The sequence below is a fragment of the Callospermophilus lateralis genome, chromosome 9, assembly GCF_048772815.1.
Source record: "Callospermophilus lateralis isolate mCalLat2 chromosome 9, mCalLat2.hap1, whole genome shotgun sequence".
In the NCBI taxonomy this organism is placed as follows: domain Eukaryota; kingdom Metazoa; phylum Chordata; class Mammalia; order Rodentia; family Sciuridae; genus Callospermophilus; species Callospermophilus lateralis.
The window spans coordinates 433,115-453,715 of record NC_135313.1 but is presented as its reverse complement, the minus strand read 5'-3'; the positions used below and the strand labels follow the sequence as shown (position 1 = coordinate 453,715).

At 59.3% G+C, this 20,601-nt stretch overlaps 2 protein-coding genes across 8 annotated transcripts in view; one reads left to right on the top strand and one right to left on the bottom strand.

The window, feature by feature from the left end:
* The window catches only part of Farp2 (FERM, ARH/RhoGEF and pleckstrin domain protein 2), a 94,261-nt gene extending 83,455 nt beyond the window's left edge, over window positions 1–10,806 (top strand). For 3 of the 7 annotated variants that reach the window (XM_076866594.2, XM_076866595.2, XM_076866596.2), the window contains exons 20-28: window positions 603–671; window positions 1,287–1,376; window positions 4,044–4,064; window positions 4,266–4,348; window positions 5,021–5,139; window positions 5,323–5,486; window positions 6,227–6,334; window positions 6,649–6,800; window positions 6,964–10,806. In XM_076866594.2, the coding sequence (XP_076722709.2) occupies window positions 603–671; window positions 1,287–1,376; window positions 4,044–4,064; window positions 4,266–4,348; window positions 5,021–5,139; window positions 5,323–5,486; window positions 6,227–6,334; window positions 6,649–6,800; window positions 6,964–7,081 (924 nt within the window). In that variant the 3' untranslated portion in view covers window positions 7,082–10,806. Of the gene's footprint in view, window positions 1–602; window positions 672–1,286; window positions 1,377–1,770; window positions 4,065–4,265; window positions 4,349–5,020; window positions 5,140–5,322; window positions 5,487–5,586; window positions 6,335–6,648; window positions 6,801–6,963 lie in introns of those variants that run through there. The other 4 variants (XR_013092345.2, XM_076866597.2, XM_076866598.2 and 1 more) reach the window with 4 other exon arrangements.
* Stk25 (serine/threonine kinase 25) lies at window positions 7,785–18,502 on the bottom strand. Its single transcript, XM_076866600.2, has 12 exons — window positions 18,337–18,502; window positions 18,127–18,214; window positions 14,018–14,248; window positions 13,282–13,338; window positions 12,705–12,813; window positions 11,232–11,389; window positions 10,960–11,145; window positions 10,661–10,806; window positions 10,256–10,370; window positions 9,975–10,046; window positions 8,814–8,950; window positions 7,785–8,341 (listed from the first exon to the last, which is right to left on the bottom strand). Exons 2-12 carry the CDS (start codon window positions 18,154–18,156, stop codon window positions 8,302–8,304), a joined length of 1,281 nt encoding a protein of 426 aa, XP_076722715.1. The 5' UTR covers window positions 18,157–18,214; window positions 18,337–18,502; the 3' UTR covers window positions 7,785–8,301.
* Window positions 18,503–20,601: the final 2,099 nt, after the last annotated feature.

The window sequence follows — 20,601 nt, the reverse complement described above, 5'->3', positions numbered from 1 at the left end:
TAACAGCATAGCCCTAAGAGTCAGTCAGAGGGCACCGTGGTCAGCTGTGCTCCTGGCACCCGGTAGCGGGCTACATGCCCAGTCTGACAGCATACTGAGCAGCTGCATGGGAGGCAGCCAGGGGCACTGGGCATCATGTGGTGACCATGCAGGACGATTGTGGCAGGTCAGACAGGGTCCCTGCACTCCCGGTCCCACACCCATCCCTGGCAGCACTGTCATGATGTCTTGGGGCACCTATTCTAGGCGCACGGTGTGATGGGGCCCCTTAGTGGCCCTTCCTGTAGGTTCCTGCCCTCTGCAGCGTGCCTGAGCCTTGTTCCTTGCTGAGGCCCTATGTGCAGGCCTCCATTGCAGGACATTGCTGTGGTCACCCACATGTGGGGGGGTCTACGTGTGGACATGTCCTCGAGGCTCAACGCACACCTCCAAGTGCAGCTGCTGGCCACCTGACAGGGCTGTGTGTCGTTCGCGTGCCCGAACGGGCAGTGAATGCAGCAGCCCGACCTCTGGCACCGCTCTGTTGGGCTGCTGAAAGGTGGGGTGGCCCTGCCAGAGGGCCTCGCCCAGGGGCTCAGCGCGTGCCGTGGGCTGTCTTTCAGGAGTTCATCCGGGAGGGCTGCCTGCACAAGCTCACCAAGAAGGGCCTGCAGCAGAGGATGTTCTTCCTGGTAGGTGCCCGTGCCCACTGGAGCCGCATCCCCAGCCTGAGTCGCACCTGGGGAGGAATGGGTGCTGCTCTGCAGGGAGGCTGCACTGTCAGCAGCCTGTGCACCTGGCCGGGCAGGGGTTTGGGGATGTCCCAAGGGGGAGGAGGCCTCCAGGCCAGTCCTTTCTGTGGGACACTCCAGGCCCCTGTGACCGTAGGTGTCCTACAGTCTGGTGGCGAGCAGGAGGACTCAGTGCTGACCCAGAAGCACTGTCTTCGTGAGGCCTGACCCGCCAGCTGTCCTTGTTCCCACCAGGTCTCCTTTGTTGTCCTGCTTCTGGATCCAGCTGGGGATGCCCACATCACCATTGGGCGGGGAGCTGCCTGTCAGCACCGGCCAGAGCCCTTGCTCTCGGCCCTCAGGCAGCCTGCTCCTGTGCTGCTGGGTCAAATGAAAGAAAAGTGTTTTCCCTCCAAAATACCTCCTGCACTCAGCCTCTGTGCTGGGGGCCAGGACAGGTGCCCTGACTGATGATCACATGGTGGCCACCTAAAGTCCACTAGAGTCTGACCATGAAGACATTAAAACTTTGTCTCTTTTTTTATTAGTCACTTGTCTAAGGCTTCCTGTCCTCAGTTCTCAGATGTGTTGCTGTACACAAGCAAGAGTGTAGCAGGGACCAGCCACTTTCGGATCCGGGGTCTCCTTCCACTCCGCGGCATGCTGGTGAGTGACACCAGGCTGGCCCAGGGCACAGGGATGTGCCCACACCCTGCCTGTCTCATGGGGCAGCAAACCCAGGGGCTGAGCCCTGCTGGGCTGCTCTTCTTGGTTCAAAGCTTCGTGGCACCTGGGCTTCCGCAATGACCCAGGGTTCGGCCCTCCAGTCGGGTCTTTCCGCCCTTGGCAGGGCAGCCTGTCCTGGCTCCCAGCACAGAGCGGGCTTTGGTGGCCACTGCCTATACACACACAGCATGCACAGCCTTCCTCCAGAACCGGAAGCTGCCCAGCTGCCCTTATCACCCTTCCAACAGTCACAAGCTGTGTGTCCACACCCTGGCTGGACACCAGGCTATTGGTGCTTCCGTCCATGTCACCAGTGTGCTTCGTCCACCCCTAGCACACTCCTGGGCTGGGACAGCCACTGGCCATTGATGCTGCTGTACTGTCTGCCAAGAGGAAGAGGCCTCATTTCAACATGGTCAGCATCTGCCTGGTCCTGTGGGCTTAATGCTCTTGGTGACTGACTCTCGAGAGCCTTGTTTGGCACAGTCAGTCACAGGCTCTGGAGGCTCCCTTGCCTGGTGGGTCCCGTGTGCGCCTGCCTCCGTCTTGGGAGTGGGAAGGACCGGCAGCCAATGTCCGGGCTCTGCCAGGAGCACGTACCCAGCCCAGGACACTGCCTGCAGTGACCTCTCACCTGCAGACCTGCTTCGCCACCCAGGCTCGTCGCTCTGCCCCAAGGCAGTCCTGCAGTAGGTGTCTGATGCCTGCTGCCCACCAGGGGCCGCTCAGGGACTGGGTCCATTGGTTTAGAGTTGACTTTAAACCATACTTTGACCCAGTCACGTGGGAGGCTGAGGCAGGAGGATCACTACTTCTAGGCCAGCCTCAGCAACTTAGTGAGACTTTGTCTCAAAGAATAAAAAGGGCTGGGATGTGGCTCAGTGATAAAAGTGCCCCTGAGTTCAAGCCCTAGGACTTAAACAAATAAAACACTTTTATCATAGAAAAGATAACTGACAATGTAAGATGAAACCTCTCAACACTTGGCCCCCCTGGGGCCACACGTGTCCCGAGTCACTGCCCAGTGGCAGCACAAGCCTCTCCCCACACTCTGTCCTCTCGCACACAGTGTGTCCTCTGGCACACAGTGGGGTCAGTGCTGACTGGGAGCACACCAAGCGCACTTAGCTGGCCCCCCATCCCGGGCACCAGGCGGAGCTGGCTCTCCAGACTGGTGAACAGCACTGTGGGGCTCTCCCACACCTTAGGGCATCCTCAAGGTCCCACAGTGGGGGGCACTCGGCAAGGTCTTGGTGCATCTCTGCTTGTCACTGTAGGACAGGGACCCTGGTGGCCGGGTCCACTAACATGGTCTGAACATGTGTCTGCTCACAGCCTTAGAAAGTGCAGTGTCACTAGGCACGATGGCCTCGCCTGGCATCCCAGCCACCCATGAGGCTGAGCAGGAGCATGACAGTCCCAGGCTAGCCTCTGTGACCCAGCGAGGTCCTCTCTCAACGCAGAAGAAGGAGTGAGGGAGGAGCTGGCCCAGTGGAAGAGTGCCCCCCCAGTCAGATACCCAGCACCAGAGGAAAAAAGCAACAGGCACGGATGTCCACCCCTTTGCCGCTGCCCTCTGGCAGGTTGAGCAGCCATGGGCAGTGCTGACCCACACCCCCCGGCACTCGGCCCTGCAGCACAGCCTTGCTTTCTGTGAGCTCTTGCTGCTTGGGCAGCCTGTGGTCGCCGCCTGGCCAGGCTTCAGGCTGCACGTGCTCGTAGCCGAGTCCACAGTCTGGTTTTGCCTTACCCAGCTGACTCCATCCTGCTGGTGGCCTGTCTGTCCTAGAACAGCATCAGGCGCATGGAGGGCAGCACAGGGCATGCCCAAAGAGTGAGGGGAGCTCCTGAAATGCCCACACCCAGAATGCCCCTGCCATTGAGCAGGCTCCTCGGCGGTGGCTGTTCTCCTCCCACTGATCCAGCTGGAGTTCACTTGACAGGCAACAGACTGGCCTCCACCCTCCCTCTCCTGTGTCACACGGGAACTTGCTCTCGTGCCCTGGCTCCTTCTGGCAAGCTGTCCTGTTCTCTGCCCTGTCCCCCCACCCACCTTGTCCCCATCAATGCTGTCCCCTAGTATCTCTCCGTCCCCATCCCTGCCATGCCATCCCTTAGCTGTTCCCCCGCCACATCCCCATCCAGGCTGTGGCCCGTGCTGTCAGTGGTCACCATCCTGCCAGCCACCGTGTGCCCCTGTTCCATGATGGCCCCTGGCTTGAGAAAGTCACTGTTAGTCATGTTGGTGACTTGCCTGTCCGGCGATCCCAGCAGGAGTGACAACAGTGCTGGTGTGGCATGGGTGTGCCCCTCAGCCTGGGTGACTGCTCTTACTCTGCCTTCTGACGGGATGGACGCTGTCCCCAGCCCCTGGTGTAGACCGTCAGCATCCCTGGATGACCTTGCCTTCCTGGGAGGGTGGCTGTGTCTGCTCTCAGACTTCTCCTGGTGATGCCCATTTTGGAATCATGTCCTGGGGTCACTTGCCCTGAAGCTGCAGCAGGCTTCTCTGTGCATCTGACCTTGTGAGGCTCTGTGAGGTCTGTGAGCTGCAGCTCCTTCCTGACAGTGAAAAAGCTCAACGCTTCTCCTTTGCTTGATTTTCAGCTGATAGTGCTGGACCCACCGGTAAGTACTTGAGCGCCCTCTGGTCCAGAGTTTGTCCTCCTGGTGACAGCTGCATAGGGTGGGGACACCAACTGCCACCTGTCACGTCCCTTGTAGTCACGCAGACTTGGACAGCAGGGGCTCCCTGGCTGGTGCCATCCTCAGGTCTGGGCTTCACCGGCCCATCCTGGTGGTGCCACCCCAGCCTCCTCTCACCCACAGGTGGAGGAGAGCGAGAGCGAATGGGCTGCTCCTTACTGCTTCACCATTTATGCAGCACAGAAGACAGTTGTGGTGGCAGCCAGGTAAGAGCCTCCTGTGTCCCCTCTGTGCATCGAGTTTCCCTGCTAAGGCCCCTCTGAGTGGGGAGGGTGACCTGTCTCCTCTCTCATGGAGACCAGCTCTGCTTCCAAGTTCTACAGCCAGAGAAGCGTCCTCTCCCAGGGTGCCGGGGGCCTCCAGGAACCTTCTGCAAGCTAGCCACGGTGTTGCCCCCGACTCCCTGCACCCTGGGTGTTGCAATGCTCAGCAAGGGTGGGCCTCTGAGGGGGACAGGCCAGGCAGCAGGTCTCCATGGTGGCTGGTCTCCCATGGCACGAGTGTTCTGGGACCTCCAGCCAAGGGGAAGTGCCAATGGCTGGGGGTGGAAGACCTGGCAGCGTGCCTGTGCCAGGCACTCTGGCACCTTTCCCTGGTCATGGCGCTCTCAGGAGCAGCCCCTCCTGCTCAGCACCCAGGCATCTGTCCTGGGCACATCCCCCATAGGAAGTGACAGCTGAATCAGTGTCAGAACATTGTTCCTGGAACAAACCATCCCAGTTCGGATCCTCTAGGGCTTGCCCTCCCTCCCCCTCCTCCCTGTGCTCCGGGGGGTAATTCTGACAGTGCTCTGGGCCCACAGGCCTGGGACAGGTGCTCCCACCTGCCCTGGCCTCCTGAGCCAGGAGGAATGAGCAGAGCCCACTCCTGCCCTGCAGCACGCGACAGGAAAGGGAGAAGTGGATGCTGGACCTAAATGCTGCCATTCAAGCAGCCAGGAGCAGCAACACCCCGTCCCCGGAGCTGCCAGGGGGCACCTTGTGCACGCAAGCCCCCAGTGAGTCATGGCTGAGGACCCTGCCCCAGGGAGCTTTTTGGAAATGGCTTTCCTTGGTCACCATCAGCCTGCTGGCCTCCTGCATGCTCCCTTCCACCAGGCAGACCCACCCTCCCAGCTCCAACAGCCCATTCCCGAAGCTGCCCTGGGGAGGAGGCACCCAACACTGCTGGCTCCCCTCAGGGTCCTCTGATGAGATCTCACTGGAGCAGGAGTCTGAAGAAGATGCCCGGGGGACCCGAGGCTCCCTGGAGGGGCAGGTCCAGCACCGGGCCAACACCATGATGCACGTGTGCTGGTATCGGAACACGAGTGTGTCCAGAGCTGACCACAGTGCCGCTGTCGAGGTATGGCTGTCGTAAGACTTCCCCGAGGGCAGGCCCTCAGGAAGGTCCCAGGTGACCAGGCTTGGCCACAGCCAGCTGCTTCCTGCTTCCTCCTTGGCAGGTCAGCTGGGAAACCTCTCATCCAGTTGAACCCCTCTACCTGTGTCCTGGGGGTGACCCCAGAAGAGCCTCAGGGCAGCAGCCTTGGTGCACTCATGGAGGAAAGCCCCTACTGCCCCAGACAGTGCCCTCTGGACTCTGGCCCTCCCTTCCCCAGGCCTGATGGCTGTCCATCTCCTCCTTTCTGTTGGGCTGGGGCCCAGGGACTCCCCCAGGTCACCTGGGTTGTGCCAGAACATGGCAGGTTCTGAGGCCTGGCCCGTTATTGTCAGTAATATCAGAGCAGGATCCTAGCAGGACCTTCCTCCTCCCCTGAACTGGTAAGCTCCCTGCTGATCTCCAGAAGTTGTCTGTGGAACACAGGCCCCAGAGCCACCTGGGGCAGGAGGGGCAGGGCCTGGTCCTGACCTGAGGGTGGGTGCCTCCTGCAGCACTCAGAAGCACCTTCCAGACACAGCACACCCCAAGCCTGCTGTGTCCTCTCCTTGCTGTTGGGTAAATCTATGGACAGTCTGAATGCTGGGGTCATTGTCCCCAGGCTGTGTGTCCTGCTAGTGTCCCTGTAGGGGGCCTGGATGTGGCAGGGAGGCAGGTGGGAGGGGCTGCTGGCTGACATGCCCCTCTGCCCTTTTTGCCATCAGAATCAACTTTCAGGGTATCTGCTGAGAAAGTTCAAAAACGGTGACGGCTGGCAGAAGCTCTGGGTGGTCTTCACCAACTTCTGTTTGTTCTTTTATAAGACTCATCAGGTACGTGTGCTCAACAGAGCCAGGGCCCAGGCGGCGCTCGGGTGTTCACCTGTCCTGCCTGGGCTCTTCAGCGTCACCTGCAAAAGAGGGTCTGAAGTATAGTCCTTCAGTCCCCACAACGCAGGACGCTGAGGCCGGGGGATTGCAAGTGCCATGTCAGCCTCAGCAACGTGCCTGGACTGGTCTCCAAGTAGAGATCACAGCCCAATGGCAAAGCACCCCTGGGTTCTCTGGGGGAGGGAGCAGGGATGGCTAGTTCCCTGGCCTGCGGCTTGTGTGTACAAGCCGTCTCCAGAACCCTGTGTGTCTCCCAGGACGACCACCCCCTGGCCAGCCTCCCTCTGCTGGGCTACAGTGTGAGTGTGGCCACGGAGGCTGATGGCATCCACAAAGACTATGTTTTCAAGCTGCAGTTCAAGTCCCACATCTACTTCTTCCGGGCTGAGAGCAAGTATACGTTTGAGAGGTGATTTCACAGTGGGAGCATCACCATCTCCTTGTGCCCTGCTGAGGAGGGCTGGCAGGATTCCTAGCTGGCCCTGCTGTCCACTCACTCACTCCATGTTGGGGGCCTGTGGGAAGGGTGTGTGAGCACCAGCCCACAGGTCTGACAGCAGGACCCTCTGCAGGTGGATGGAGGTGATCCAGAGGGCCAGCACCTCACCTGGGCGGCCTCCAAGATTCCTGCAGGACTGTCCATATGCTGCCTCAGGGTCTGAAGGGGCAGTCAGGGAGGAGGAAGAGTGAACCCATGTGGCCTGGACCGGGACCTGCTGTGGAAGGTTGTGGACAGCAGACCCAGCTGGGGCCCCAGAGCTTCCTGCCAGACAGGAGGCGGCACCAACAGCACTGGAGGCCTCAATGACCCCCTGGCTTTTCCCCTCACAATGCAGTGCAGCCAGTGGAAGGCTGGGAAACAGATGTCTCCGTCTCATAGGTTCTCAACCCGGACACAGAACCCTGCTTGGAGTGTGGGGCAGGCCTTGAACAACCAGGCAGACAGCCCCACACATGCCTGCAGCCCCATGGCCCCAGCTCCATCCACATCAGTCAGGCTTTGGATGCAGGCCCTGCAGAGGCCACAGGCTGGCCCAGGGGTCCCTGCAAGGCTAGTCTAGCAGAGCTGACCAGTCTCTACTCCATGGGCCTCTGGAACAGCAGAGCTGAGCCCCTGGCCAGGGAGGAGTCACATGCCACCTGTTAACTTTTGTGACTGAAGATAAACAGCATCTTCTCACCCGCCTATGCCCTCTGCCTTTCTCTGCTCTCCAGTGGGCCATGCGGAACTCAGACTCCAGGGAGGGAGAAGGGAGGCCAGCACCGGGGTGGGCCTGGGGAGACAGGCGGAGGAGCCTGGCCTGGCCTGGCCTGGCCAGCCCGCGGCACGACTGCAGGCCAGGTCTTTATTAACAGAGAGCGGCAGGGCCTTCAACACGTACCCTCACAGCACTGAAGGGAACAAGAAACTTGGTTTTCTTAAAAAACAACACATCTGATGACACAAATACTCATGAGGAGACAGCACCTGCCTGGCACCACAGGCAGGTCTAGGGCCACATGGTCACCATGACTCCAAGGACGGTGTGTCCCAGGCTGGGTGTCCTGACACTTCCTGCCCACCTGAGCGGGGAGGAGGCAGAGCTGCCGGCCGCTCTGCTCCTTGGTCTGGCCACCTAGGGCTGAATGTGGAGGGCTGGGCCAGCTCAGGGAAACCTGAGATGGCCAAGACAGCCCCACTGGCTGCCTGGTCTCCACGGGCTCCCTGCTGCTGGGTGTAGCTTCAGCCAGGCCAGGAGAGGGGGGGACAGGGTATGGAGCAGGGGGAGGACGACCAGGTGGTGAGGCCTGCAGGCTGGCACGCCCTGACAGTCACAGCACAGCACGAGGGGGCTTCCAGCTCATCACGGACCTTCTGCAGCTCAGAACAGAGACGCAGCACCGGCTCTCCATGAAGAGCGACAGGGTGCTCAGCGGGTGGACGTCAGGTGGTTCCTGCTGTGTGAGAACCTGCGGAGGAAGGGCCATCACATCACTGCCTGGCCACTTAGACATGCTCCGGCGCCAGGCCCTGGGGCTTTCGGTGCAGTCTGCAGCAGGGCCTCAGGTCTTGGGAGCGGCATGGGCTGGCACAGACCCAGCCCCCAAGAGTGCTGGGGTGGGCATCTCCAGGAGGGAGGGGCAGGGAACAGCTGCCTACAGCACAACAGTGAGAACCTGGAACCCAGCCCAGCAGCTGCTGGGAGGGCCCGGCATGTCCCAAGGCACACCACAGATAGGCCTCAGCAGCAGGCCCCACAGGAAGCCACGGGGCGGTCAGAGGTCAGCTGGATAACGCCATGCCACTGGGCCAGGGACTTTGTTCCAGACATCAGACCATGAGGCTAAGGGTTGAACTTTGGGTGCCAGACACCTGCCTGGCCTCTCCAGACCCATGAGCACAAACTAGAAAGGACAAAGGCCACCCCCCTGGGCAGCTCACCTCTGCACTCGCTCCACCAGGTGCACCACCAGCTTGTCGGAGATGCCAGGGCAGGACTCCTCAGCCAGACTAAAGGCGTTCTCCAGCTCCTCCAGGGCACCCACGCTCCCGCCACTCTGCTTGTGCTTCTCTTTGAGCTGCAGAGAGACCTGGCCTGACTGGGGGCCTGCCTGGAACCCACTGAGTCCCCAGCAAGCTAGGGGTGGCAGTGTGGCCTTCCCCGCTGAGGGACTCCAGCTGCCCTTCCACAAGGCCCACCCTCCTGCTGTGCTCCAGGGAGTCTTGGGCCTTGGTTCTCAGGAGGGAATATGTGGCTTCCTCCCAGCTGTGGTCACAAACGAAGTGATATGGGTCCAGTCTGATGGAAAAACCCGCCGCCCAGCCACCATGGGAACAGCAAGGCCAGACCCAGGCAGTGTGCAGGTCTGCGACACACCCCAACCTGACCCTAGGGCCACAGCAGCAGTCATCATGGGACCTCCAATCCAAGGGGCCTCCTTACCAAGGTCACCTCGCCATGGGACTGTGGGCTGGACCAGATCCCCAGGACACATGCAAGAGACTGCACCTATGTGACTCAAGTCACAGTCCCGGCTGTTCCTGTATTCTCACCAGTGTCCCATCCTCCTTACCTGGACTCCACCTGTTGCTGTCACCCCAGGGGTGGTAACTGGTGCTCTTGGGAAGGTAGGTCTGAGCCCACCTAAGTCCCAGGTCCAGATTTGGGGGTGGGGGTCCTGGCTACATTCTATTTCTGGAGATGGCTCTCACCTGCCACCAGCAGGTGACACGGGTAAAGACACACCAGAAGTCACATGGCTCTCAGGTGGCCCTGACCTTGAACTACCCCAATCCTTCCCTATCTCCTGTGTGTCACAAAGTCATAGGATGTGCATCCTGTTCAAAGCCACCTGGGATGCCAGAGGGCCTCAGCAGGTCTGGGGACACAAAGGGTCTTTCCAGGGCACTGTCAGTGGTCTGTGGTCCTTCCACTATGAATCCCGACCCATAAGCCTAACCACCATCAGCTGCCAGAGACCTGGAGACCAACAGGAGGAGACCCCAGCTCTAGCCGGTCAGGGCCCCACTCAAAGGTGCTCAGGACAGGTGTCTGGGAACAAAGCCGTGGCCCTGGGGGGCCCAGCCCAGCCCTACCCTCACCTCTCCAAATACAGGCCGGACCAGCGTGGACAGGCTCTGGGACCTTGGCTGTCTCTTGACAGGCTCTGTAGGCTGAGGGCAGAGACACGGGGGGGTCAGGCAACGCTCCAGTCCAACCCACTGGCCTCCTCAGGCAGCTCACTTGGGCCCTGTGGAGGCTGACCTCCCTGGAGCCCCACTCCCAGCCCACCCCGTACCCCTACCACATGTGGCTCTGACACAGTTGGATGGGGTGGGGTGGAAGGGTGGGCCGCAGCCCCCAGGGCCAGGCCAGGACAGACCTTCTGGGAGCCGTGCAGGGCGGTCCCCTTGTGCAGCTTGCCATGTGGGCTCGGCCTGATGGTTGGGGGGAACGTCCAGATGGGGCCCTGCTCCCCGTCCTCAGCCTCGCCATCACTAGAAAGAGGGACGAGTCAGGAATGACCCAGGTGCAGGGAGGGACCTCCAGGGTCTCAAGTGCCTCTCGTGTTCTCTGAGGCAGCCCAGAAGCAAGTCGACGTGGGTAGCTCTGCCCAAGCCACACCATGCAGGTGACCCAACAGGCCATGTCCTTTAGCCCAACACCAGACCCCAGCCCCAGCAAGCCGCCCAGGCCCTGCTTCTGGAGTGGAAACCCCCTTCCCTCCAAAGCACCCAAGGCTATGGGGCATGAAGGCAGCGGACAGCTCTGGGGAGTGGGGCCCCACATGTCAGAGTCCTCGGAGCTCGACTCTTCGCCATGCCCCTCCGACTTCCAGCGCTTGTATCGGTCAATGAGCTCAGTGAGGAAGGAGGTCTTCTTGGTGTAGCGAGTGATGAACTTGTGCTTCAGCAGCTCCTTGGCTGTGGGCCGCTGGGGGAGGGAGGGCGGTCAGTAGGCGCCATTCAACTCCTCTCAGAGGAGGCAGGGGGTGGGCTGTCCCACTGCCCCTGCCCACCTTGGGCCCACATCCTCCCTCCACAAGTGCCCCAGAGCTGTGAGGGCCGGGCGGGGGTCAGGCCTTACAAAACGGGGGTCCTTGTTGAGACAGGCCTCCACGAACTCCTTGAAGGGCTTGCTGTGGTGGCCCTCCAGTGTGGGCGGGCTGTTCTTAGGGATCAGGAACAGGACGCGCATGGGGTGCAGGTCAGAGTTGGGTGGTTCCCCCTTGGCCAGCTCGATGGCCGTGATGCCCAGGGACCAGATGTCAGCCTAGACAGGGCAGCACACGGGACAGTGGCAGCGTGAGGCACCTGTGGGGCTGCAGTACCCCCCCACCTCCCTACCTACTGCGCCACCTTGAAGTCGTAGGCTGACTGTCTGATGACCTCAGGTGCCATCCAGAAGGGAGTGCCCACGAACGTGTTCCTCTTGATCTGTGTGTCTGTGAGCTGCCCTGCCACCCCAAAGTCCGCCAGCTTCACGTCACCTTGCTCCGACAGCAGCACATTGGCAGCTGCTCAACACAGGGTAGTGGGCATCACCCTGGGCTCCACAAGGGCCCAGGAAGCCCTGTGCACAGCCACCTAACAGGTGCCAGGGGACCTGGCCCTGGGGACCCGAGTCTTCCCTGACACTCTCAAACCAGGCCACCTTGACCCTGGAGCACTGCACCCAGGAGCCCACAAGCCAGGAGTCCACCCTGAGCGTGATCCCTTCAGGTGTCTGGCTCTTGTTCAATAAGAGGCTTATGTTTTTTTTAACATAAAGGTGGTCACTTCCTGAGGTTAACCTGTAGAAATGTTCCAAATACTCTGGCCAACTCCTTTTTCCCGGGTGATGGAAACAGGAAAGAGCTCGATAGCCATGGTACATCCCAATACCTGTTTAGCATGGTTGGATCAATGCCCCACTCAGAAGCTATCAAATCCCCTAGACTGTAGGTTTAAGTGGCAACCCTCTCACGTCCCCGCTTGCCCTGTGGGAGTTCTGCCTCTTTTTCTTCTCACTTGAATAAACTCTACTCTTTTACGCTTACTCTTCCTCATCTGTGGATTTAATTCTTCTAATCTGCAAGACAAGAACCCAAAAAGAAATTGGCTTGGCGGTGAGCTGTAGGGGTCCGCTGCTGGAGAGTACGGCCCACCATTAAAAGCTACAGGCGCCACTCCACAGTAGTGGAGAAGAATCTGGTTTTGCCAGCAGGCATCCCCTGCTGCAATTAGCTGCTGAGACTTAAGCACGGAGTCCTTGGCTGCAGAGGCCTGCAGCTCACCCACCAACAGAAGCAGAGAATCTAGTCTCAAAAATCTGGTTTTACTATGATGAATTCCAAAAACAAAGCAACTCCCCCGTGGGCTCCTGTGAGTGACCCCAATCCAAAGAACAGCTAACATGGGACAAGCAGGAGGCCCCTCACTCTGCTAGCATATCCAGCATATAAAGAAAGTCTCAGTACCGTCAGCATGCACCTCCCTACAGAACCAGCTCAACTGGGCTTAGCAAGAAGGGTCACACAAACATACCCCAGACCACAGACAAAGATAAACACTTAGTTTACACCAGCCTGCCCTACATTTGGTGCACAGCTGGTCCCTTTCACGTGAGGATGTGTGACTAAAAGGGCTCTGTTGTGGTGGATGCAGCTCAGTGATGGAGTACCTGTCCAGCATGGACAAGGCCATGGGTTCCATCCCCAACACTAGCATCCTCTGAAAGCTGAGCAAGACTGGACTGCTCAGTCTCTGGGTGGCCACATGCCCCACACACCCGACTTCTCCAAGGTCAGGAGAGCCCAGGGCAGAAGGGGAACCACGCCCACCCTGCAGGACCTTTAATGTCTCGATGGATTTTGCGCTCTGAGTGCAGATAATCCAGGCCCTTCAGAATCTCCCTCAGGATGGTGGCGATGTAGGTCTCCTCCAGTGGGCCTGGCTTCAGCTGGAAGGAGACAGCAAGGCAGGACTTCAGCCCCACCGCACCCAAACCCATCCCCCTAGAGGAATAGGGGTAGGCCTGCAGAAGGCTGGGAGTTTGTGTTCTTTAAGTACTTTTGAAACAAGTATCAGATGCTGGTCAGGGCAAGTGAGGGAAAGGAGGAACAGAATCTTTCCTTTTAAAGAAGGTAAAACTACATTTGCCTTTTCTGGAAACAGGAGAGCCTGGTCCCTCCTCACCCTGCAGCCTGTTTGCCTGAGGACACTAACCCTGATTACTCCACAGGTCAGCTAAGACCCAGAACCCCTTTTAGCACCAAACTAAGCAAGACTGTGAGTAGTGGTACGTTTCTGGTTAACATTATTAACATCTAATGGATTAAGACACCAAAGAGGAGGCCCCCAAAAGCCCCTGATTCAAGGTCTGCAGGTCAGTGGGTCCCAGGACATTGCCTTGTGTGGTTGCACTCACCAGATCCAGTGCAGAGCCCCCACCCAGGTACTCCATGATGATCCAAAGCTTGGTGCCCTAGGCAGAGAGAACCTGTAAGTGCCTGGCAGTAAGTGGAGGGGCGTGCCTAAGTGCGGGGTCCATAGGCCAGTACCACCCCTAACCAGGAGTCAGCTAGGGCTTGGGTCACAAAGGGCTGTACCAGACCAGTCCCGGGCAGGAATGCCAAACCAGAAGGGTTCTAGCGGCCTTGCCAGACCCCCCCTCTGATGACACCCCTGGCTTAGGCACATGTCAGACAGACCAGAGCTCAGAGCAGTGTCAGCCCACTTCACCAACAGCCCAGGCATGCCAGGTAGCCACATTATCAGGCTTGGTCCTCAGCAGGCCCAACAGTGACTGCTGCCAGCAGAGGCACATCCAGGCTGGGCAGAGTTTTGCCTGCAGGGGTCCCACAGAGGGCTCTTAGCAGGGCCCACAGCATGCACCTGGGTCACTATGGCCACTGCAGAGCAGCTGACCCTGTGGACTCTACTCCTCTCTTTCAAGCCCCAAGATGACATTTTCTGCAGGGCCTGGTCTGCTGAACTCTCAGGCCTCCCTGCACTTCTGGAGGGGGACCCTGGCACTCAGCAGCACCTGCTCCACTCTTCCCCACCACCCCACCCACCCACAAGACATCAGGCACAGCCTTCTATACCTCAGGAGACAATGAGAGGCACAGAGCATGTAAGCCCCTCCCTATCCCCACAGGCACCTTCAGGTAGGAGCCAAAGTAGCGGGTGATGTAGGGACTGTCACACTGGCTGAGCACTGTGATCTCCTGCTGGATGTCCTCGATCTCGTCCTCGGCCTCCTCCAGGTCGATGATCTTGATGGCCACCACCTCCTTAGTATGGTTGTCGATGCCTTTGTACACCTCCCCAAACGAGCCCTTGCCAATGCGGTCAAGCTTGGTGAAGAGCTCCTCAGGGTCCACCCGGGAGTGCTGCAGAGGCCCACAGGGAAGAGGGTGCACAGCAGGTCAGAGACCACCCTGCTGGGCAGGGCTTCATCCCCAGCAAGGAACCCAGGAGAGCTCACCTCTATTCTTCTCTGGTTTCTTCTTTTATCCCTTGTTCAGAAAATCTAAGCTTAATTTAACTCTGTTCTCCAAGGAGAAAGGATGGGTCTTAGACAAGGTAGGGTCCGTCAGTTGTAACAATGTAGCACACCAAAGACAAGTGTCAATAACAAGATAAGGTGGGGCCTGCTTCAAAACTCTCACTGGTTTTGCTACAAACCTGAAACTTCTCTAGAAAATATAAACTCCCATAAAAATAAAAAATCCAGCACAGGTCAGGTGTGGTGGCACACACCTGTAATCCCAGCTCAAAAGCAAGGCGCTAAGCAACTCAGTGAGACACTGTCTTTAAATAAAATACAAAATAGGGCTGGGGTGTGGCTTAGTAGCCGAGTGCTCCCGAGCTCAATTTCTGGTAACCCCCCCCCCCCAAAAAAAAAGTAAAAATCTAGCATGGGCTAAACACATCCTCGGCACTCCTGAAAGCCTGATCCCTTAAAAGGGCATCCCCATCCTGAAGCACTGAGCTGACACCAATGCTTTCTTGGGTGCTTGATTCTAGACATCCAACCAACAAAAACGGCTTCCCTTCACAGTCCTCAGATCGGAACAGAGTCTAAGAGTTGCTAAGCCAACAGTGCAGAAGGTGCTCTGTGCACAGCCTAGCACACTCCAAGTGTCAGCACCAGGCCAGCAGAGACTGTGTCCAAAAGAAGGCCCAAACCACACTCTGGACTTTGAGCCAGGGCTGCCTTAGCACACCAGGCAAAGATGGCTCCTGGTCTTCTGTGCAGAGGATGGACAGGGCCGAGGTCCTCCAGGGTGCCACTTGGCACACCCTGGCCTCTTTCCCACTGACGGTGCTGTCTCCACAGGCTCAGGTGAAGAGCACGCATAGAGTACCAGTGCATCCCAGGGCCCATGAGGCTGGGTGGCCTGGGCAAGGCCAAACAAGGGCTGAGGGTGGGTGCCCTGAGTCTTGTCTGACAGTATTCTAGCCCTGCCCAGGTCTCACTTGCACTAGAAGTGCCTCCCCACAAATGGCACCTTATTATAAGTGGCTAGGTACCAAAAGGCAAAATCACACCTTGTCCTACCACAGCCACTGACCATTCCAGTGCTAGCCTCTCAGTCCTAACAAAAGGGCCTGTCCTGGAGGGGTGTGCTCACCGAGCTTATGAGAAAGAAACCCCATCCTCCAAGAGCAGACACCTGTGCACCACAGCTGCCTTGGTGCTGGGCAGACTGAATCCAGCCTAAGACTACCATTTCAATCTAAAATTGTCAACTAGTTGCCTTCCCAGGGTGTGTAACCAAGAAGGAGGGAGGGCGGGCACAGCACAGAGAACCACCTGAAAAGCACAGAAGCTGCAACTCTGTGACCCCTTTCTAAGCACCAGGCTCCACAGATGACAGGAACTTTGCAGAGTGTGCCCAGTGGGAATGGAAAGAAGGGAGAGAGAGGAACCCTGGGACAAGACCAGCAGCTCAGCATGGCAGCCACCTAATCCTTCCAAGCAGGCTGGCTGTGCTGTCCACAGTTCTCTGGCTTGAGTAGTTAAGAGGGAACCAGTCCAGCTAGTGATCTTCCTCACTGCCCAGTCCTAAAGCCAGTGTACACCATGAAGTCCTAAAAGTCCCGACTGAGGTATCTTAGGCAGAGAAAGCCGAGTGCTCCCTGGGGTCCCACTAGCTGTGCTGGCCTGGGCAGGCAGCATTTGCCCCCACATCTCCACTCCTATTGACATGTTTGAAAAAGGAGCCATAAAAGTCCATGAGATCATGGCTGATTGTTAGGCTATTCTCAGCCTAGGGGTGGGCAACACAGATCAAATTAGACCCAGGATCTATCTGAAAGGAAAGACCCCTAGAGGTATGCGCTCTCAGCACCAACTCAACCGCCCACCCGGTGCTGATGGGTAGGTGGTTCTGTTCTGGGTGGGGACCACCCTGTTCCTTGCTCAGTCCTGAATACCAGTGCCAAGACCAGGTCTAAGCAGCAGCTCTGCTTCTCCTCCACCAGGCCCAAGGTCACCTTCTCAGCCCCCACCATGAGCCCACCAAAGATCCCCCGGCACTCTATGATGATGCCTTACCAATCCTTCTGCTTCAATCACAAACCAACCCTGGCATAATCCCAGGACACTACGAGGGAGCTGAGGCTGTCCTGGAGGCTTCAGACTTGCTTGGCGCACATCCCCTGTCACTCTGAAGACACAGTCCATTGCCTTCTAAAATGGCCTGAGAAGAAAACCTGGAAAAGGTGGGGCCAGGGCCCAGCCACAGCACCCAGCACCATCACCCTCCAACTCTCAAGGCCTTCCCTCTCCTCAGAGTGTCTTACTGCTCTGCTCCTGCCCCCTCTGAGGGCCCAGAGTCATGTCTGTCCAAGGGCACCCCCAGGCCAGGCACTCAGAACTCTACTGCCTCAGAGCAGAAGAAAGTACAGATGCCAAAGCAGAGTTCTGGATTCAGCAAGGAAGGTGGCAGCCTCAAGCCCCACATGCCATGCTTTCTGGGTGCTCGATGCCGCGGGTCAGTCTTAGCAGAAGACCCTATAATTATATGCTGACCCTATAATTTCATTATAAGAACAGCCCTGTTCCCAAGGCCTCCTGGTGAAAGAAAGCTAAGCAGCTCACAACTCAGGGGTATATGATTCCTCATCAGGATGGTGGATATGATGGACTGCTCAGACCACTCAACTAGCTCTGGCAATAGAGACCCCAGTTCTCCATATCAGCCCTGGGGTGGCCAGGTCTGGGGGGGCTCTGCCTGTGTGCCAACTTGTCTTTTAGTCATGAGGAGCAACCCATGTACACGGCGGGAGACACCCCTGCTACCACCCAAAAGGGAGGGCTTGGTGCTTACCACCTGGCAGGAACTGGCCAGGTGGAGGGAGTAAGTCCAGTACGAGTGAAGGCTGTGGGGGCACTGTGCGCTGTTATCCCAGCAAGGGGCTGCTCCAAAGGCCAAGTGCCAGCATAGCACCCACAAGGTCTCTTGCCACTGTCACAAGTATCTCACACGGGAGCGGAGCAACTGGCCCGCCCTGCGGTCATCCCGTGCTCCCTCCACAGGGCAGCACACAGTTCCATTTTGTCATTCTGTGACCCATAGAAGCTGATCCTGCAGCTCTTAAAAATAGGCTGAAGATGGGTTTTTCTCCCAGGATCTCAAACATGTAACTACCAGACACGAAATGGCGAAACTGAATGAAAATCGTTGGCTTAATTCCGCCCAGGTCAGCAAGCCCCCTCGCCGTCTGACCACACCTGGCCTAGGAACCCTGGCCGCGGCTGGCGTTCGGGCTTCCAGGCGGTTCCCGGTCTCCTCCAGGGAGCGGGGACCCAGTTCCTGCCCCAGGTGGCGGACGCGCTTCCTGTGCCTCGGACGCCCAGCCCAAGGACGCGGCCCACGGCGGAGGGCCCACGGCGGAGGGCCCAGGGCAGTGTCCGCGGCAGGCGAGCGCGCACCGCGCAAGGGTCCGGCCGCCCGCGGGGCGCTGGGAGCGAGCGGCCACGGCCACGCAGCGGGAGGCCGGCAACTGCCTCGGCCCCGCGGCCGCGCCACGCTCGTGTCCGTCGGCTCCGCAGCAGCAGACGGCGGGGAAGGCGCCGCGGCCTCCTGGCCTCGCTGCCAGCACCGGCGCCGGGCGGGCTCCGCACCAGCGGCCCCGCACCTGCTGAGCAGCGCGCCCGCAGGGCCCCCTCCGGCCCCCTCCGCCGCGGGCCGCGCCGCTAGGCCTGCGGCCGCCGCCCTCCGCCACCACCACAGCCCGGACGCGCGGCCGCCAGCCTCACCTGGTGCGCGAAGCCGCGGAGGTGAGCCATGTCCGCGCGGCCGTCGGTCCGCGGCCCGGAGGCCCGCTCGGCCCGCTCGCTCAGGCCCCTGGGGGACGCAGGCCGCTCGTCAGCGGGGTCGGCCGGGAAGCCCCGCCGGCCGCCTCCCTCCGCCCGCTTCCGCCCGGCCCGCGCCCCGGCCTCCCCGCCCGGCAGGCGCGGCCCGCCCACCTCCGGGGGGCTCCATCCCAGCCTCCCGGCCCGCTCCGCAGCGCCCGCGGGTTCCCAGCGCCGCCTCGCTCTCCCGGAACGCCCGGGGCCCCTAGCCCGCGAGAAGACAGCGGCAGCGGAGGCGTCGTGGCGGTCGCGCGGCTCTCTGGGACTCCGAGTCCCGGCGTCCGGGCCCTGCAGCCGCCGGACTACAAGTCCCAGCAGGCTGCGCGGCGGGCGGGAGGGCGAGGCGCAGGCGCGCCGCGGAGACCGCGGAGACCGCGGACCGCCGGGTCGGGCTCCTGGGAGGAGCGGGCGGACACTCCCCGCGGGCCGCGCGTCGCGTACCCAGTCGGTGTGTTCCCCCGGGCGCCCGCCGGGCCTCCCGGACGGACGCTCGGGCTGGGATCCCGCCGCGTCCTCACGGTCCGCCTGCCTCCCCCCAGCCCCAGCGCAGCCGGCGCCGGGATCGCGCACTCGGGCCCTAGAGAAGCCGCCCAGCACGGCCTGTACCTTGGGCGAGTGCCTTGCCCCTCTGGTCTCAGTGCTCCCACCTGGGACCCCAAGACGGGCTGCTGCTGTAAGGCTCGGGGCCGGTCCACGGCTGGGTGGTGCCCCCCACCCAGCGAGGTCCCGTGGGGCCCAGGCCCGAGTGCGGCGGCCCTCAGCTGGGCGGGCGCAGGCCTGTGCTCCTGCCCCCGCTTTCCTCCCCGCGCTCCGCCCGGGTCTCTCTGAGGGTGCATGCTGGACGGCACCGTGCATGCCCAGCTCTGCACCTCCCGCCCCCCTGCAGTTGACGTTGTTTTGTTCGTGGCTTGCCTTCCCAAGAGAAAGTGGGCTCCCGGCGAGCGGGTCTGTGCCCACCACCGTGCCAGCACAAGGCAGGGACTTGGACCGTTTGTCGGTAGACGTGAGTGCTTGTCGGTGAGGTGCCTTCAGTGACTGTAACCAGGTGCCTGCCACAGCTTTGATGGTGTGACCCGTGGGCCCTGCCCTCCCCAGGAGCCCCAGGACTCCGCAGACTTCATCTGCTGGCGGCAAGTGGCCACCCACCCTCCACCCTTGGGGCCTCCCCTGTTGCTCATATTCGCTGATGCTATACTTCTATTCTTCAATTTCATCTCTCTCAGCTTTCGTATAGAATTTTTCTTTTAGCAATCTTGTGCTTATGGTGCTGGGGATGGAACTCAGGGACTTGCAATGCTAGGCAAGTGCACTCCTGCTGAGCTACACTCCCAGACCGAACAATCCCGTTTTTTAAAAAATATTTATTTTTTTAGGTGTAGATGGACACAACACAATGCCTTTATTTTTATGTGGTGCTGAGGATCGAATCCAGCACCTTGCACTTGTTAGGCCAGTGTTCTACTGCTGAGCCACAACCTGAGCCCCTGAACAATCCCATTTTTTTTTAAATTTTTTTTTAAGAGAGAGAGAGAGAGAATTTATTGTTTAGTTTTCGGTGGACACAACATCTTTATTTGTATGCGGTGCTGAGGATCGAACCCAGCACCATGTTCTCACTGTGGTCTTGAGCGTGTCACTTTATCTCCTTGAATCTCAGTTTCTGTGTCAGTTGACTGCAGCTCATTACCCGTCCTGACTAGGAGTGAGAACATGGTAAAGCCAGGATTGAACACAGCCTGTGTGTACTCTGCTACAGAGGATCCAGGTGACCACGTGTGCAAAGGTGAGACTCGGCCCTGGAGAGAAATGGGTCAGGATGAGCCACCTGAGAACACCGTACTTGGGCCACCCTCTTGTTTGACAGACAAAGAAATGAAGCCCAGGGAGGGGAGAAGTCCCAGGGATAGCACAGCACAATCTGGGTTAGAATCAAGTCCCTCTGCACTAGAGTGATAGTTTGGGCACTTGCTGTTCCCTGTTCCTTACTGGGGGCCTGCTCACTTGTCAGAGGGGAGCAAGAAAGGGTATTAGAAGGGAGACGGGGCCAGAGATGTCCAGAGGCAAAGGTGAGTGACATAAAGCCAGAGGAACCGTGGCCTGTAGTCTCCTCTGCCAGGTACAGGTCCTGGAAAGGTGAGAGAGGATCCAGGAATGTGTGTGTATGTCTAAGTGTGAATCAGACCACACAGCCCAAGTGAGGCAGGGAGGCATCTAGAGAGAGACTCACTGTCCCCAAAGAGCCCCTGAAGTGTGGCACTTGGGTGGGCCTAATAGTGAACTGCCCACCCAGCCTTCCCACAGCAAGGCCCAGCATTTGACAAGACCCACTCCGGAATGCCAGCTCCTTACCTGCTTCCTATCACCTTGTTCTTGAACATG

Coding starts and splice junctions, on each gene's coding strand:
- Stk25 (XM_076866600.2), bottom strand. CDS start 18,156: ATGGCTCACCTCCGCGGCTTCGCGCACCAG. Junction 13,339..14,017: donor ACTTTGGCTCCTACCTGAAG/GTGCCTGTGGGG, acceptor CTCTCTGCCTAG/GGCACCAAGCTTTGGATCAT. Junction 8,342..8,813: donor CTGGTGGAGCGAGTGCAGAG/GTGAGCTGCCCA, acceptor CTTCCTCCGCAG/GTTCTCACACAGCAGGAACC.